The sequence below is a fragment of the Arvicola amphibius genome, chromosome 12 (genome assembly GCF_903992535.2).
Source record: "Arvicola amphibius chromosome 12, mArvAmp1.2, whole genome shotgun sequence".
In the NCBI taxonomy this organism is placed as follows: domain Eukaryota; kingdom Metazoa; phylum Chordata; class Mammalia; order Rodentia; family Cricetidae; genus Arvicola; species Arvicola amphibius.
The window spans coordinates 48208936-48228023 of record NC_052058.2 but is presented as its reverse complement, the minus strand read 5'-3'; the positions used below and the strand labels follow the sequence as shown (position 1 = coordinate 48228023).

At 43.6% G+C, this 19088-nt stretch overlaps 1 protein-coding gene across 2 annotated transcripts in view; it reads left to right on the top strand.

The window, feature by feature from the left end:
- Ptprg (protein tyrosine phosphatase receptor type G) overlaps window positions 1-19088 on the top strand; it is a 660978-nt gene that overhangs the window by 364496 nt on the left and 277394 nt on the right. For both annotated transcript variants that reach the window (XM_038349433.2, XM_038349432.2), the window contains exon 3: window positions 12379-12558. In XM_038349433.2, the coding sequence (XP_038205361.1) occupies window positions 12379-12558 (180 nt within the window). The remainder of the gene's footprint in view (window positions 1-12378; window positions 12559-19088) is intronic.

Sequence of the window (19088 nt, the reverse complement as noted above, 5' to 3'; positions counted from 1 at the left end):
TGTGGTACTTAGCGATGCCTCCTGATGTGTTGTTGAGTATGTCAGTAGTACTATTGTAGCCTGATTTTATTGTTCAAAACATATTTCAGGTTGTATGTATACAATAGTTCATATCAAAAATCCCACTACGCAAGATGCTGAGGCAGGGGGATTGCTGTGTTTGAGAGCAGCGTCAGCCACATGGTGAGTTTCTATAGCCCAACCTGAGCTATAGAAAAATAGAATCCCTGTCTTACAAAACCTGTCTTAAAAAGAAAACAAAAACTTCAGAACCCATGCAACGCACACTGACTTAGGGGCTAAAGAATATGAAGCTCTATCGCTAAGGAGACAGCACTATCTTGCTGCTGCTGCTGCTGCTGCTGCTGCGATTGTTTGCTCTAACTGTATTTTGTATTTATTGTTATTTGGTATCTCTGTGTTTCCATGGGGCTGAGGTCAAAGAACAATGATGGCGTTGGTTCTTTTTGCCCCTCCCTCTATGGATGGTTTTGAGGAGTTGAGTTTAGGGGTCAGGCTTGCGGGACAAGCACCTTTCCCTGTGCAGCCACCTTGTTGGCCTACGGCTTCCCATCGGTACCACCCGCCTCCTTGCATTTCAGCTTCAGAGTGGCAGGAGGCGACCATTGCTTACCCTAACCAGGGATGATGAGGACAGAGGTTTGCAAATGCTGACAGAGCAAAGGGTGAGTTCTCAGAATATACTGCCGCCTAAAGATACGCATTTTCCTAGATGAAGCTGGTGTCTTTTCGCCCAGATAATGATCTCACAGGCTTCCCTTTCATCTTTGTGTGATCTGCTTATGGGTTTGCTGTGAATTTGTCTTTCTTCAGATGCTGTGATGTCATGGGGTAGTGACAGCTCTAACGCCAGCTTCTCTTCCCCCACAGAAAGGCGTGAGACGCTCTTGCCTCTGTCTTAAATTTCTGCGCACTCCGAATACTTACCTTTTAAATCTGGAGTATATTATGGAATTTTATATTTAGACCACATGCGTGCTGCATTTGTGCCTTTTCACCTTAAACGTGCTTGCACAGGTATTTAGTACACACACGCAGAGAAACACGCGGCCATTTATTTCTTTTCTCCCTTTTGTAGTGGTAGGGATTGAACCCACGCACTTATGCATGTGAGACCACTGCTGTGCCCTGACTCGTTCCTAGACCCTGTCCTCTGTAGTTTTTCTGTAGTTTTTAATGAGTGAAAATATGCCACAGTGCACATTGGGATTTCTTTTTAGAAATATAACTTGACGTTTTTTTCTGGTTGAGCTTAAAGAACTCCCCTCCCTCCCGCTTTCTCACCCTCCATCCCTTTTCCCTTCCTCCTTCCCTCCCTTCTTCCCTTCCTACACCCTGATTGCTCTTCTTCTTGTTGTATTGATTTGTCATGGTTAACTAGCCCTTCGGTGATATGTACTTACCTTAATTTTAATCCTGGATATTGCTGATGATGCTGTCATTACTAGCCTTACCCTTACAAAAGCTGCTAGTGTGTCTGTGGATTTGACACCCCCAAGCAAAGGCGTGCTTGTTTGCAGTTCTTATAGTCACTGCCTTCCATGTAGAATACCTGTATAGTCCAGGTGAGAAAGCACTGTTTCAGAGAAGGGTCTCTTACTCTCTGTGTGAGGGTCAGAGTGCTAGCTTCTAAGCATCCGTCACCTCATCTGTAACACAAAGAAACAAAAGCACACTTAACACAAGTTATTGATTAGTTTCCATCAGAGTGCATAGCATGAATATTCTCCAGAAGGGCAAAGCGCTACTGGTGTGGTTCTGTTGCCGTCTCTTATGCCACTTTGTCATTTTAATACCTGGGCCAAGAATGGGGTTTCAAACAGTAAGCCAGTGTGGGCTTGACTTCTTACTCTTTTCTTTTGTTTTTAATCTTCTCTGAGACCGGGTGTCATGTGGATATGCTGAGGTTTGTCATGAGCAGCAACAGCTAACCCATAGCATTGCATGGCCTGACCCCAAGAGCGGAGGAATGAACTGCAGCCCCTCAGTCTCCAAACAGGATGTGCAGCTCCGCTTAAACCAGACCTTCAGTGCAGGGTCTCTTTTACTCGCCGAGAAGCACGATGGCTTTCTAAAATAGTTCATGCTCACACCAGCAAGTCTTCCCCACATAATAACCTGAGCGGTGTAGGTCTCTGAGGCAGAGGACTGCCCCCAGAGATTACTGTTTCCTTTCCATCTTTCTTAGACTCTAAGCTGTGACCTCGGTGTTACCGAAGGAAAAATTTACAGCAAGGAACCCTGGAGCTTGTTTCCTCTAGTTTTGTCTACATGAGATCTTTAAATCCTACCCCGGCTTTATGTTTCCCTTCTCGGGAATGAAGCTGAAGGAAGAGGTAGAATAAAGGGGGAGTCAAGAGATGGCCTTATATATGCCAGCCTGCATGGGCTAATGATTATTATCTTTGTAATTTGACACTTTGGTCTTACTGATGGATGAAGATCGAACTGGTAGTCTTAAACCAGCGTTTGGATCATCTCTTATCCTGTTAGTTCCGAAGGGCGGATAGCCTCCTCAGCCTGAAATACAAAGGCACTTGAAATGGAAGGGTCTAAAGATAAAACTTACATTCCGTGTGTGGTTTGGTTTGTTCAGGGCCCCGACCTCTTATCCCCAGCCTCCCATCCCCGCTCCCTTGGTCTTGGTTTTCTGCTTTCCCCATTATCTTCAGTTTGCAGGGCAGGTCCCTCCCTTCCTTCTAAAGTCATATTTGGGGACTAGCCAGGTTTCTCCCACAGGGCCAGCCAGCCACACGAAGGCAGCACCTCCCTGTGTGAATAGCATTCACCTAAATCAGATCCTGTGACTAAGCCAACCCCATAGCATAATGGGTATAGGCGTTGGCCAAAACACTTCCTGACTCAAGCAGGTTGGGCCTCTGTGAGTTCCCCATTTCTAGTTGGGTGTTGTCTTGGTCAGGGTCACTGTTGCTGCAGCTAAATGCCCTGACCAAAGCGACTTGGGGACAAAAGGATTTATTTGGCTTTTTTTTTTTTTTTTTTTTTTTTTTTTTCTTTTAGTCCACCATCCAGGGAAGTCAGGCCTCAAACAGTGCAGGAGCCCAAAGGCAGGAGCTGATGCAGTAGCCATGAAGGGTGTTTAGCCTGCTTCCTGTTAGAACCCAGGACCGTCAGCCCAGGAATGGCTTCATTTACAGTGGCCTGGGCCTTCCGTATCAATCACTAATTAAGAAGATGCCTATAGTCTTCCCTACAGCCCGACCTTAGGAAGACATTTTCTTAATTGAGCTTCATGCTCTTGGATGACTTTCATTTACGTCATTTTGACTTAAAAGTCCTCAGCATGGGTGTCATTTCTCAAGCTCGGTCAGAGCCATTGTAGCGATTCCTGGGGATTTAGATGTGGGTACTTGAGGATATCACCATCAGTCATGTTTCTTGTACATGCCTGCATTTAATGTGTGATGAGAAGAGTGTGTGTGTGTTTGTGTGTGTGTGTGTACATGTGTGTGTATGTTCCTCATCACATTCCTGTGGCTAACATTAGGAGTGTGTCTGGTGTCGTGGAGAGGGTGGCTGAAGAGTGTGAGCTAAATTTAGACAGACAGGGAGATGTCATACCTATAATCCCAGCAGTAGCCTGGGGCAGAAGCAGAAGCCGGTCCTTGAGATCAAAGCCAGCCTGGTCTACTTAGTGAGTTCTAGGTCACCCTGACAGACCCTTTCTCCTGAAATCAAAACAAGACAGATGTGTCCATTTAATTGTTTTGAGTATTGCCAGAAGTGTTCTCACAGAGCTTAGAACCTTTGGGAATTTTGAACTCTGTCTGATATAAGAGAAATGAACCTTGATCAAATGTGATTAATTTCCAACTCTTACTTTCCCAACCAGATTGGGAGTGGAAAAAGAAAACCTGGAATTCAGCTGTTTCCCTTGCTGAACCCTTTTCAGACACTGCTAATGGATCTGGGCTTCTTGGATAAACACACAGCATAGCTCTACTTTCCCAAGCTAGATGATGAGTGGAAGGAGCAAACCTTTAATTCGGTATTGCATCCTTCCCTGGCTGCACCCTTTTCAGACATGGCTAATAAATCTGGGCTTCATGGATCAGCACAGGTCAGTAATCATACAGTGTGAGAATTATTTGGTTCTAGTACTCAAGTCTCGTTTCCCTTTTTTAACCTCCTCGTCTCTCAGTTCTTTGTGTGCTGCTCTTTCCACGCCTGTGATGGTTGCTTTTGGGTCTATAACAAGAAGCAAACATTTTAAAAGAACTGGTGTTTTTCCGAGTAATGGTCATGGGGGCTGCTGGAGGCGTGTCTTATAAAGTGGAATATTCCGGGTCTAGAACCAGTTTCTCTCCATTTTGCAAGCCTGTAAAATGCCGTGCAACATAAAAAAAAAAAAATAGGATGACATCATTAACAATAACCAGTCCTTTGCTATGTATGTAAGAGGCCAGAATAAAGGTCACCCAACTTGAAACCATGCCATGGAGATTTGGAGGTATTGGATAATTCCAGTTCGAGTTAGACATTTGTGTCAAATGTTTGAATGTAGCATGGGCTCTAACCATGACATGTAGAATTTTGATCTAAGATCCCTCTGAGCATGCATAGTGACAGGTTTGGACTTGGAAAGACCTTCTGCAGTCCCCGATGCTCCTGTACACACCCTGGCCTTCGCTCTGTCTCTGTAATATGAAGCAGTCCTATGCTACCATAACCTCTGTGGCTCAAGCCTCATGGTTGGCAGTGACTACCACTTTACCTGTTCCAGAACAGTGGGGTGATGGTTCCCTGGCTAAGAATACTGGCTGTTCTTTTAAGGGCACTGGGTTCTGTTCCCAGCAGCCCTGTGGTGGGCACATCTGTCAATCTAGTCCTAGCGGATCAGACAGCCCCTCTGATGTACTTAGTCACCACTGTATATACACAGGGCACAAACCTACATGCAAATAAAATACCCATATGCATAAAATAGACTTTTAAAAATATGTATTAAGAAAGAGAGAGAGAGAGAGACCACTGAGTCATAAAATAAGTACCACGAGAAACTGGACAGATAATTGTCGGTAGAAGGAAATGCACTTTGGGCAGTAAGAAAGTCAATTGCACTTTGCTTCTCTTGTCTGGTGCTATTTATGGTGTTATACCTGGTTATTGATAGGTCCCATCATTAATGGGAAGTTGGAACATAATGTTTTTTTGCTTAAAATTTACAAACAAAAAGGTAGAGGCTAATTTTGTCATCTTTAAAGTCACTGTACATTTCTGAACTGAATTTGGAACTGGAGTGTTTCTCCTAACACAGATGAACAACTACGTAATTGTACATTAATTAATAAAAGCAGCAGAGAGCAATCTGAGTGCTTTTTTAGCACTTTTTTCCATGTATAACAATAAATGCACAAATAGTAATTAAGTTACTAGTTCTGGTGTGAGGGAACACATCATAAACTGAATCTCACAAAGTGTTTTTAATTAAAAGTGGGATAATTTAAAGATGTGTATTAGATTGGGAGAAAAAGCATTAATTATACGTGGTTAAAAAAATGAGCACATGTATTTTGAATTTTTACTGTTGGCTAAAAGTAGACAACAAGATGCAGAGTAATAAGCCTGGATTCAGGTAATGTTTTTTAATAAAAGTTCCTTGAGGGGGGCATTAATAAACTTACTTGACTGGAAACAGCACATAACATGTATATTAGTTTTATTTTTAATTAGATTTAGACAGAATTCATTATTTTTAATGGCTTTTCATTAGTGAATGGAAACCATTATTTGAATCTGTTGTGGAAAAATAATTTCAAAATGTGTATTTATTTTCTGAAAAAATATCATGTATGTGTTTAAGGAAGCCGTGGTTTGGAATTGGAATTGTGTGACTTGTCTGCATTGTAAGTAAGCTGTCTATGTCTCCGCTCCGCTGTTAAGAGAGTCCATACTGAAGTGCGGTGCATTGTTTGAAGTGTGCAAAAGTACACTTGTCTTCCCTGGGCTTTAAATTGCTTTTTCTGATTATGGGTCATTCTAACGATGGACAAAAATTAAGAAAATATATTCCTTCCTTCCTCTCTCTCTCTCTCTCTCTCTCTCTCTCTCTCTCTCTCTCTCTCCACACTCTCTCTCTCTCTCCACACTCCCTCTCTCTCTCTCTCTCTCCACACTCCCTCTCCCTGTTTTATTTGCATTCTGTTTGAATAATGGAATCACCAGTATTGGTATAAAATTGATACCCATGGACCAGCAGCTCTTTGAAGATACATTTCTCGTAAAAAGAAACCCTGAATGACAAACAGGCTCCTATACACCCGCCTGGGTTTGCTGGACTTTGAGCTACTTCTTTGCAGGGAATTCTGTCTGCTTTTAGCAGACAGTTGGAATGAGTCTCAGTTGTGTGATTTATTTTCCATACTGATGGAATCCATCTTCCTGATGCTAGTGTCCTGAACTCTATTGTCTCAGCAAGGCAGATACGGCGGCTTGTTAACGGCACACTCAGGAGGGGTATGTTATTTTAAGGCACAGATGATCCATAAATTAAGCTTAATAATGTTGTTTCTTAACTACAGTCTTTAAAGGTGAATTTCTCCTACTTTATATGCCATAAGGCTTTTTTAAAATACTACTTTAAATAATGAATAATGACCCTCTAGCTTGCTGAAGGCCCCCATGCTTCTCCTTTAGCCCCGCCTTTTTTTTCCTGGACCTGTGCACATTCCATTCATGCGTAAATGACGTGCCAACCATTGTCACGGCTAGGTCATGACTAGCTCCCCCATGTCCTCAGTAACACTGGGAACTGAGCGTGTTTAACAATGCTTACAGTTTTTCTCTAGCTTTTGTGAAATTTAGAATTATTTCCTCTTCATACTGGCAGGTATCCACAAAAGAGTGGGGTTTTGGTGGGTCATGGAGGGGAGGGACACACCTGGAATTGTGGTACACGGGTAGCTGAAGCTGGAGGGTCAGGATTTAGAGGCCATCTGGTTAGATTCCCGCTCAAAACATACAGAAATCCAAAACAAACGCAGCAACAGGTCACATTGTTATTATGATCTCTTTCTTCTTTGGTGATCTGTGATGGTGTTTTATTCTGTCATGGTTTGTTGTTGTTGTTGGTGGTGGTGGTGGTGGTGGTGGTAGTGAGTACGCACGTGCATTTTGCTTTATTTTTTGACCTTGAGTTTTAGGTGTGTTGATCAAGTATGAAAGTGAAGGGTCTGATCTTGGGTTTTGCCCAATGCATTCTTCCTGATCAGGTCAGATGGTAATGGAATGTTTGAAAACCTACAACAGAGGTGATGGCCTCCCGTATGGAACCCAGTAGGGATGTCTTCGACATAGGCATGTCATGGGACAGGGGATCTCTTCACTTGGCTGTGGTGATGTTTGCCAGACTTCTCTATTGTGAAGTTACTGTTTAAAATCTCCTCCTCCCTTTTTTCCTTTGGTCTTTTTAGGGGCAGGAGGGCAGGAGGCGGGTGGGGGGAGCAGTTGCCATGTAATTCAGGCTCACCTAGGACTCAAGTTGACCTAGGATTCAAACTCACCTAGGATTTAAGTTCTCGAATTTCTTCAAATGACTTTAAACCTCTGATCTTCTTCTCTGACCTGCAGCGTGCTTAGATTGCTGATATGTCCCACATACTCACTCTTACACAAGGATGGAGAGCCAGCCCCTTGTTTGGTGCGTATTAAGCCCTCTGCCACCTGAGCTACATCTCCGACCTTGTTTTTGTCTTCAGGCCTGTAACGCAACCAGAGCCAGCTAGCATTCACTTCCGTTTTCCATAGAAACAACGACAAATACTAACAGTGGTAAGAACACAAACTAAAAACTCCCCATCGAGTTCGACCCTGCAGCGGATGGATGACCTTGGACTAGTAAAGCTGTGCCTGAAGAAACGATGCCACTCAGGTGTCACCTCCTCCGCAAGTCCTAGTAGGTGAAGATCTCCTTGGCCGGACTCTGCTTGTTTCCCTTGTTCTAAGGCCGGTTTCTTGAGAGTCGTCTTCATGTTTTATAGCCCAACCACAAAACCAAGCGTTGTGTCAGCCACCGCTTAGCAAGCTTTCATAGTCTGCTATTGCTCTAGAACTTGGCATGGGGTATTTCATAGAGTTTGCTTACTGCCCTTTGATATGAGCAGCTCGTCACTAGATGAGGCACTAAGCCACAGCAGCTTGCGTTGGCCAAGCTTATGTTGAATCCCAAGGAAAATTGGCCCAGCACCGAGTGTGTGTTAAGGTCATGTTTAAATGGATCACTCGGAATCAGCTTCCTCCCCCTTGATTGTCTTTGAGTAGCGAGGTCGGTGAAATGATTCGAAACCATGAGAGATTCAACGGTAACTAGCCACGCTTCCCAGTGGGCTTCCAAAGCAGGTCCTGTTAACACCCTTACACTAAAAGGCACCGTCCTCAGGCTTGGCTTGCTCAGTTTCCTCCTCATCAGCTCGCAGCGCATCTTACCTTGTCACAGTTCAGACTAATTCGATGTGTTAATGAAGCTAAGGAGCATTTACCTATGAAATTGGCATCCTGACCCTGGAGACCCAGGAAATGAGGGAGATTTATTAAACAGTCTGCTGAGAAATGTGCAAAATTAAAGTGAAATCATGGCCAAGAGCGTGCAGAGTGTCTGTGGAAGACACTTTATCCCTCTTGTTTCTTCTTCCAGCTCTTTGTTTTTCTCTCAACCTGTGCTGTAGGTCTTTACCGAGGAGCCTGTGCCAGGTGTGAGGTAAAGAGAGGAGGTTCAGCAGAGACATAAAGAAGGACCATCCTTTTCGGCATAGTGTATTTATTGTTTTGGTTAGGTTTCTGTTGCTGTGATAGAACATCATGACCAGCAGAAACATGGAAGGAAAGGGTTTTGTTTTTTTCTGCTTATAGTTTGTATAGTCGGTCATCCAGGAAGAAAGGGCAGGAAGTGAAGGTCAGAATCGGGAAGCTATGGAGGGCTGCTGCTTACCAGCTTGCTCTTCTTTATTTTATGTAACTATACCTAGGTACAGCACTGCCCACAGGGGCTGGGCCCTTACATGTCCATCATTAATCAAGAAAATGCTCTACAGATTTGCCTACAAGCAGATCTAATGGAGGTGTTTTCTCAACTGGGAATCTCTTTCCTCAGATTCCTCTACCTTGTGTCCTGTCGACATAGACTCTTTAATAAAGTGAGCCACACAACGGGAGTCTGAACTGGTTCCAGTTTCACCTGCAGAGTGCAGATCCCTGTTCTCTCAAGGTACTTGGAGAAAGGACAGGAAGTGGGGAGATGGTGTGGCTAACATCACCTGCTTTTAAACCACATTGTTTTCTTGTTTTTCTAGTTGATACAGGGATTTGCGAAGCCCCAGGGATAGTTTGGGATATGGAGCATCCGGAAGAACAGTAGCCATGATTAGTCTGGGACATGGTGGTGTTCATTTGTCTTGCTCATGGCCCATCTCGTGTCCGGCTTTGCTATTTGGAAGGGCCCATTGTTTGGAGGTGGGGCAGCGATGTAGGTATCCTGCCTAGGAGATTTGAAGTTATACCATAGAAGAACCTTGTCTTACAGATATGTTCACAAGTAGGGGAAGACAGATATGTAGGAGCAAGTAGTGAGTGAGCAATAGTGATGGAGAGGCATAAACGGAATCAAGATCGCCCGTAGGAGAGGGCCAGTTTTATGAAAACCACGTTTTTAGCCAGTGACTTCCCATGGACTCATTGCATTCATTAAAGAGAACTATTTTCATCCTAGGCTGAATGAGGAACATTGCTAGATTCTCTTGGTATTTAAAGGTTGGCAAGGTGTCTCCATTCTGGTCTAATTGGCTGAAGAGTTTTAACAGGCACGTTACTTTGGGCCAGGGAGAGTCAGCCTGTGGCCTCTTACCCTGGCCCAGCTTTCCCCATTGGAGAACATGAGCCTGTCAGGAAGTTGCACTGTCAGAGAGGGGTTAGCTGTGTGGAATGAATCGAGCTCCCAAAATGCAAATATCCTGCCCATTCTAAGTCTTTTAAGGGAAAACCAGCCTGCAAATGAATTGCCCATATTTTCATTGGGTAACGTCATTCCTTGAGAGGAAGCTATCCTGCTGGCGGCTTGTTTTTGTTCCGTTTTTCTCAGAGACCTAAGGGATCAGATAAATTAAAAGGTCGTTTTGTGTTTTCGTTTGTTTTGTTTTTGACTTTGAAGCACTTATTCAAAATTCTCAAAGCCAGAAATCCCCAACATGGTGAGACTGTGAATGATTAACAGTACGAACTTTTATAAAGCATCTCCACGGCAGAGAGACATCCACAGTGTGGATGGGCAACCGTGCTTCGAAGTGAAAATGGGTAATCGATACCTGTGAGCTTGGAGAAAGTGTTCTATTTCCTCCGCTAATGACATAGGGGGGTTTGCAAAGCAAGGGTGTCTGGAGCATGAAGCACTCCAAAGAAGAATTAATTTGAAACCTGAAGTGGAAGATCAGTTTCAATTAAAATTGCACTTGAATGTATATTGGCTGGAAGTGTGGAGGCAAGCGTGCAATCAGCTCGAACCCTTAGATCGTCGTGCGCGAATCCCACCAGTGTTGAGCACTAATTATTTTTTTATAATCTCCTAAATTATATTTCACCCATCTAATGTGGATGGTAAACACTCTGCTGACCTTGGTATTTTTTATTACCATGATAATAATTGTTATTAGTGTAGTAGTGGCGATGTAGTAGGATAATTGTTAAGTATCCGTTTCCGCAATGATGGCTTGCCTCCATTATTTCCCGGGTGTTGTATATGTTTGGCATTAGGTTTCTATGGCATTGGTTTTCACTCTGTTGCACTAGGAGGGCTCTCTAAGGCATTTCATTTGTAGATGCCCATATACAGCATCCCATGTTTTGGACATGGTGACCCTTCGTAGCCAACCATGAGTCATATTTGGGTTTCCATCCCAAGTATCAGCAGTTGGCTCACTCTGTTTGTCGATGCAATTTTTTTGTGGCCTCTGGAAGAACATTGTGGCAGTGGCAGGAGACTAACTGGAGTCATTTGTTGCACCCCTTTTCTCTGAATGCTTCAGAGACATAGAGAATGAAAATAAAGTTGGGCCGAAATGTTTGCAGAAGTACACTGCTTTTCTTTGTGATTCATGTTAGCCTCCGGGAGCTTACACAAGAAGGGCAGTGTTCTGTGTGCAAAGCCCTTGACATTGCCCGCTTTACTGCTCTCTCACCCTAAGGAAACCAGCAATGTTGACTTTTTCTAGAAAGTATTAAACACTTGCAAATGACTCCAAAGCGCCCCAGGCTTATCACACCTTTTCCTGTGTGTGAATGAGTTCTTTCTGATAGTCCATTCTTTCTTCTCTCTCTGTCTTTTACTGTTGGGGATGGGCATTTGGGAAAATGACCCAGCATTATGGCCAAGCTGAAGTATTTTCCAGAGGGCGAGAATATAAATCATTTTAAGCACCTATTCCAATTGCTCTGGCAGCTATGAAACATCCAATTTTTTTTTCTTTGCCTTTTTTTGACAGAGAAGATGTCCATGGCTATCTTTTGGTTTGTTTTTTTTTTTTTTTTTTTTTTTTTCCTGGTGCCATTGTCTGTATCTGCCTTGAGCTGCATTAGGCATAAGGGGCTGAGGACACCTAGTGGGGCTCCTTTTCAGTAGGAGAGAGAACTTACTCTCTCTGCTGCTCCTCTCACACCAGGTACTTGTGTGTGTCCATCCTGTTTTGAATTGCATTTAGTCTTGAGTTTCTTTATTCTGTTTACTGACTATTGTAACCTAAGAGGAAAGCCATACTTGGGATATGGTTCTCTGTATCACAACATGCTTAATTAAGCCCCCTTTTTTGTGAATTAGCACTCCGCTTATTTTTAGGACATTTACTTAAACTTTTTCAAAAATGTGAACAACTCTCCAGACGCTTCTGCACAGCTTCCTAAATTGGATCAAAATGAAGCAAACAAGAGGTTTTTTTTCTTGTAAATCAAAGACCAAAATCATCTCAAGTTCTTTGAGATCTAGTTTCAATACTGGGCTGGTCTGTGAGTGGAGTGTGAGTGTGTGAGCGTGTGGGGAGGGGGAGGTCCACATCAGGGTGTGTATGTGCGTTTATGTGTGCGTGCATGTGCTTGTGGGCTTGTACGCAGGGCAGAGGGTCTGCATATTCCAGTGTTTCCCATCTTATGTTTTGACACAGGATTTTTTGTTTAACCTTGGGCTCACTCCCCTGTCTTCTAATGTAAGGTGCAAATATGGACCACCATGCCTGGTTTGGCATGCTTGCTCACAGTACATGACCCACCAAGTCCCTCTGCAGCCCCCTTAGCCACATCTTTTTTGTTCAGATGCAGATTTCTGGGCCATGGTGACTGAAGTGTCACTTTTCTCTACAGGTGCCTATGGTCCTGAGCACTGGGTCACCTCTAGTGCCAGCTGCCGGGGAAGCCATCAGTCTCCTATCGACATTTTAGACCACCAAGCCCGTGTTGGCGAAGAATACCAGGAGCTTCAGCTCGATGGGTTCGACAATGAGTCCTCTAACAAGACCTGGATGAAGAACACAGGGAAAACAGGTAGACTCTGATTTTTTTTTTTTATCTTCGTTTACAGGCCAATCAGAATCTGTGTTGGGATGTCTTTGGTGTGTGACTTTATTCCAGCTTGCTTCTTAAATAGTGTCCTCTGCTAGATTGCTACAGCAATCTTTGGTTTGACATACCCTCCCCCCATTGTGTGATTGTGCCCCAGTTTTTACAAACATATAAAATATGTACCATCAAATGTTGAAAGGAGTTTGTCCAGGCCACCCATTAGTGAGATAATCGCACAAAAACTGTATTAAATCACTGCTTGGCCCATTAGCTCTAGCTTATTATTGGCTAACTCTTACATCTCAATTTAACCCATTTCTGTTCATCTGTGTATCACCACGAGGTTGTGGCCTAACAGCAAAGTTCCAGCAGGCTATCTGTGTTGGCAGATCCATGGCGTCTCAGACTCCTCCCTCTTCCTCCCAGGATTCAGTTCTGTCTTCCCCATCAACCTAAGTTCTGCGCTATCAACAGGCCAAGGCAATTTCTTTATTAATTAATTGTAATCATAGCACACAGAGGGCATTCCCACATCAATAAAATAATACTGATCTCAGAGGGTTACAGTTGTCCAGTGAATTCAATGTGCTAGGTTCATAGAATGGACTTGTAGAAGAAACTCGCTAAGTCTAAACACCTGATGTGGCGGGCACTATTTACTGGGGTCTCCATTTCAATTTAAGTTTTAATTAAAAAGTAAATAAAAGCTGGGCCTGGTGACCTTCATTTTTAACCTCAACATTCGGAAGGCAGAGGCAGGTGAATATGTGAGTTTGAGACCAGTTTGAGGTTAACGAAAAGAGTTCCAGAACAACCAGGGTACACAGTACAGTCCTGTCTCAGAAAAACCATGAAATGAGATGAGACTGAGCTTCCTGTAGTAAAAACATCTACGTAGCTCAGCCGCTACATAGTTTCCTTGGCTACCATACTGCATGTCCCAAAGATAGAAGAAACCTTGTAAGAAAACACTGTGCCAAGTGGACCTATGGAAATATGCCCTGTCTTCCTTGACAATGTGCTTTGTTCCGAATTGTTAGGATCCCAGAGTGGCATGAGCTCACCCAGCCCTCTGTGGCTCAGTCCTGCTGCTTGAACCTTCTTCTTTCCTGAATGCCACCCGTCATCAGGGGTTGCTAAGTGGATTACCATCTTTTCACCATGATAAGTCTACCAGTTAACTATTCCCCTGCAGCTATGGGTTCCCAGATTGTTCACAGAAGTCCCAGATAATGTTATGCTGTGCCCTCAACTCTGATGTCCCTGGAAACACTCGGGTGTGTAGTATGTCACTGCTTACTATAGCCACGAATTAAGTTTATGTCTAAAGACCCCAATGACCTGAGGCTCTGTGTTGCACTAAAATGAAGTTATCTGCCTTGGCGCCATGTGAGACAGTGAACCTCAGGCTTGCATTTCCTTTAAACCTTGTTGGTGGCCTAGGCAGCTTTAGGGATGTATTTTCTTGACCAGCACCTGTCTCAAACTGCTTTGACTTGCTCACACAACTGTTGGCCACACACTCCTTACAGTGAGTCTCAGCAATGGCCTCTTTCCCGAAAGGATCTGTGGACCGGTCACCTTCAGCTCTTTACTAGTTACCTTTCTGTGGCTGGCATGAGACTGTAAAAAAGCCAGCTTGTCGGACGAAGAGGTTACTTGGGCTTTTGGTTCCAGAAGGAGTCCCATCGTGGCATCAAACAGGCTCAGGAATCTGAGTGTTCACATCCTCATCAGTGAGCTTGAAGCATAGGGCAAAGTAGAAATTAGGGGAAGCCATGAATTCTCACATCCTGCCCTCAGTGACATTCTTCCTCCAATGAGGCTGCATCATCTCCCCAGACAGCATCACTAGCTAGGATTCAGATATTAGAGCCTATGGGGGACACTTCGCGTTCAAACCACCACAGGGCAGTGTAGCAGACAACTGTTTCTTGGAGCTTGATTTACCCACTTTTGTAGCCATTCAAGGTAAACTGGTGACCCACCAACGTTACTTATTGATATCAGTGCACTGGGGTGTGCGTGTGCGTGTGCGTGTGTGTGTGTGTGTATGTGCATCGATGTTGGTGGTGTCTATATGCCTCAGCATGTATGTAGAGCTCAGCAGACAGATTTTGGGTGTTGCTTCTCTCTACTCTCAGCTTTGCCAGTCCAGCCATGTCACACACCGCAACAATGTTATTTCCAAATGCCTTTCCATCTCCTCTCTCCACCTTTAGCATAGATCATGGATTTGCTGTTATGGCCCACTCCTGGGCAATTGTCAAATTTTGTATATCAAATGTTAGTGTCCCTTGGAAAACCATGACGCCATCCGAACACAGTGGGTGAGAGCTTTGTCACGCTCGGTATATCCAGAGCTTGGAGTCAGTACCACTTCGGTGCCTCATCCTTGAAGCCAGCCAGAGGCAGCTCACCGGGTGCCCTCCTGCAGTTTTCTACTTGACTTGCAATGCTTGACAGCCTTCTGCAGAGATAACACGTTTCACTGACAGCTTTCAGCTTGGAATCACCGGTGAAAGGTTTCAGCTGTGTGCAGGGTTCACTCAGTGTAAGTTGATTCATGACCTTGGCCTTCCCAAGGCTGATTAGCCATCTCTGTCATCCTGCCGACTTCCTCAAGTGATGTGCTACCTGTTGCTCAGAGTGTGAGCTCCTGGTTTTGGAGCACAGCCAGGAGCAAGCCGATACATCCGTCTGCAGTGGAGATGCAGTAGCAAGCCGATAACATCTGTCTGCAGTTTGAGATGCAGTAGCAAGCCGATACATCTGTCTGCAGTGGAGAAGCAGTAGCAAGCCAATACATCTGTCTGCAGTGGAGAAGCAGTAGCAAGCCGATACATCTGTCTGCGGTGGAGATGCAGTAGCAAGCCGATACATCTGTCTGCAGTGGAGAAGCAGTAGCAAGCTGATACATCTCTCTGCAGTGGAGAAGCAGGATGCAATCCCTCGTACTTCTTAGACTCCCTGTATTGCTGTGGAATTCACGGGAGACTAGATGGTGGCCCTTGAATTCACTAAGATGATTGCAGGGTCGGGCGGCGTGATTCGAGTGACAGCCACTACCTGACATTTGAGATCTTAAACGTTTCAGCATACAGTATTATAGAAACTTTGGTACTCAAACCAACTTGTATTCTTTTTAAATGATAAACCCTAGATACTTTTCATTATGTTGATGTTAAAATTAAGTCCGCGGGTTTGCTAGTATTTTGGAGAAATATCGACCCCCTGAGGGTTATGTTTGGATCATATCCATTTATATAATTCATGTGAATTCAGTACGCGTCAGCTCAGAGTCCTTTGTACCTGCTTAGTGTAAGTTGCTAATTTCCAATGAATCGCACTGAGACATAACCTGGAGCCTTCAAGTTCTTTGGAGATGTTTTTGCATACATATTGTGAGTTTTGAAACATTATTCTGGGGTGATATTATCTTTTCTGTTTCTTAAAACTAGATGTGAATCTATAATTACCAGAAAAATTAAGTTTATTCTTTTAAAAATTCATACTTGATAAGCCCTGTGGTCTGTTGTTGCTGTAGCCATATCTGTCTTTCATACCTAGATAATGAAAACAATATTCTCTTTCTTAAATCATTAATTTTTCTTCATTTATTTTGTTCATAATGCTAGTGATGTATCCCAGCTCTTTGTGCATTGCTAGGCAGGCTCTCTCCCACTGTGTTATATCCCTAGCCTACAAAACATTATTTTTTAAGCCTATTTTTTTCTTCTGTAGAAGTATTTTTACAAAGCTCATATTTCCAGAAAGTAAATCCAAGATGTATTCCCCGTCCATAAAGATCTGAGGTCACTTATCTGTAAAAGAGAATGAGTCCTCATACTGAAATATCAATATAGAAAGCTAATATTTAAAACTTCCTGTTACATGGAGACAGTGGTTTCCTGTAAAACAGTCTTAGTCTTTGGATCTGTCTTTGCTCCTGAGACACCCCCCTCTCTCTCCCTCTGTGTGTGTGTGTGTCTTGTCCTGTAAATCATAGGGAGGCTTGGTTGCACCTTGCCCACTCTGACAGGTCCTCTACAATACCCTGATTACACAAATGGGCCCTCTCTGTCTCTTCCCAGGAGATGTGACCATCTGATTTACAGTTCTACTGCCCAGCTACCCAGTGTCATCCTCTTTCTTTGATTTGCATGGGATGAAAAGACAATGTTCTATAATAAGACCGCAGTGTAATCTTACTGTCCCGGCATTAATGTCTAGCAAAGTGATTGGGTTTAAAGCTCCCATGAGTTTTCAGACACACACAAATAAGTCTTCTCCTCCTGTGATTTTTTAACTATTAGTGAATTTTACATTGTTTTGAACCAGTTGTTTTTCAGTACTGGCCCTGGAACACATAGTAAACATGTTTGTCATCGACCATAATTCTTGCATTTTCCCATTGCATTTTGGTTTACTGTAATCTTTTTCTCTCTGCCTGTATTTTTTCCTACATCTGAAAATACCATTTCAATTATTGTGGGTCATCTTCAAGTAATGGTTATAAGGGGCTGGATAGCTTGCTCAACAGTTAAAAGCACCAACTGCTCTTGCAGAGGGCCCAGGTTTGCTTCCCATAACCCCTTGATAGCTAACACCATCTGTACTGCAGGACATCCATCACCCTTTCTGGCTTCTGCAGGCACCAGCCACAAGCATAGTGCACATGCTTGCATGCAAGCAAACCCTCGCAGACATAAAATAAAAAGATCATTTTATGTTAATAAAAATATTGACTGCATTTGTAGACTCATAGTTCACATCAACTAATAACAAGAGTCATAGACCATTCTGCTTACTTGAGTTTTTCTGACCTGGGGACTTTTATAGTAGAGCTATAGTATAAGAACTGTAGACTTAAGAACACAGTAATTGCTCACTGGTCTACAGAGGAAACGATGTTCTTATTTATTTACTTCTTTCTGCCTGACTGATTGACTTATGATAATGCCTCTGCAACTCCCTGCAAGCCTTCTGGAGTGTCCCCTCAAATGAGTGTCCCATACTGAGATCTGTATCTGTTCACTACAGAGTATATCTTAGATGTTGGCTCTATGTATTCTGAAGAGTCGCTCTTCTTGCCTTGCTTTGAGGGAGACCTTGAGCTTAGAGCCCAAAGAAAGACCTTCAGCGACTGCTGAGGTGGGCCTGGGCCTACACTTCCAGGTCGTCAAATACAGTGAATTTGAAATCACAATATATCTCCTCTTATACTTTTTCTGTTTTTATTTATTCACTACCCATCTTAGCATTTGGTCCATGTGAGCAGAAAGTCCTAGAAAGTTCACTCATTTGAATGTTCCTTCTTTCCTGCCTGCCTTCCTGCCTGCCTTCCTGCCTGCCTGCCTGCCTGCCTGCCTGCCTCCCTGCCTGCCTCCCTGCCTGCCTCCCTGCTTGCCTCCCTGCCTGCCTGCCTGCCTGCCTGCCTGCCTCCCTCCCTCCCCTGTTCCACTGTCTTTGTAATTTTGGGCTTCTGGTACAACACATTGGACAGTGAGTAGCTCACCCATTTCTCACAGATATCAGAACTAGAAGTCCAATCTTTAGACATTTACGATTCCACTCCCAGCCAGCACTTTTTTCCAATTCTGAGAGGGTCTGCTCTCACTGTGTCCTCCCCTGGATGGAAAGGGCAAAGAGCCCCTCTCTGCATACTTCTGAGGGTGCTCATTCTGTGCGCGAAAACTCCAACATCGTGACCTTGACTCCTCCCAAAGGCCTCACCATCTAACAAAGAACACTGGAAATGGGACTTTCGATGTCCCAGGCTTAGATCCTCGCAGACTTTTCTGTGTTTCAATCGTTGTTTCCAGTGCTGAAATGTTTACTTGCAGACTCCCTCACCCCTGCCTTACCAACATTTAGCTGTTATTTCTCTTGTTTTCATTTGTTCTTGTAGTATTCTTTACTTAGTCTTTTTCTTTAACTTTGATAATTTTATTTTCATTAAATAAGGTGATTTTTATTTCCAAAGAAAACTTTGTATCCAATTCATATTTTGAAAACCCAGAGGTTCAAAACAGAATCCCTGTTTAAATTAAGTCTGTAATCCATGAAAATAAATCAAAGGTTCCTGTGTTATTAAGTCCTAGTTTAGTGTTTCCTCTTGAAACCAAGACTGAAGTGAAACAGTAACGGGTTTTCTTTTCAGAGAGAAAGAAGAATTGAAATAATTTGTAAGAGGAAGTGTCTTGTTTCCGTCTGTGTTGAAATGAATGAAAAGGGACAGTTCGGTCCTTCAGCTCACCTCCCAGGACTGACGTAGGCCTGCTTAGCTTTAGGTTTAAATTCTGTCTTGTGTGTTTAGCTGGTTATTGAACCCATGGTGTTGCGCAGGCTAGCAAGGGCTCTACCACTGAGCCACTTTGAAGCCCGAATCAAGCTTTTTGGGAACATTCAGCATCACACTTAGGTGGCACAGCTTTCCCTCTGGACCTCACACGCTTTTGACCCGGATTCCTGCAGTGATTGACGGTAGTCACCCTTCGCCATCTGCATGC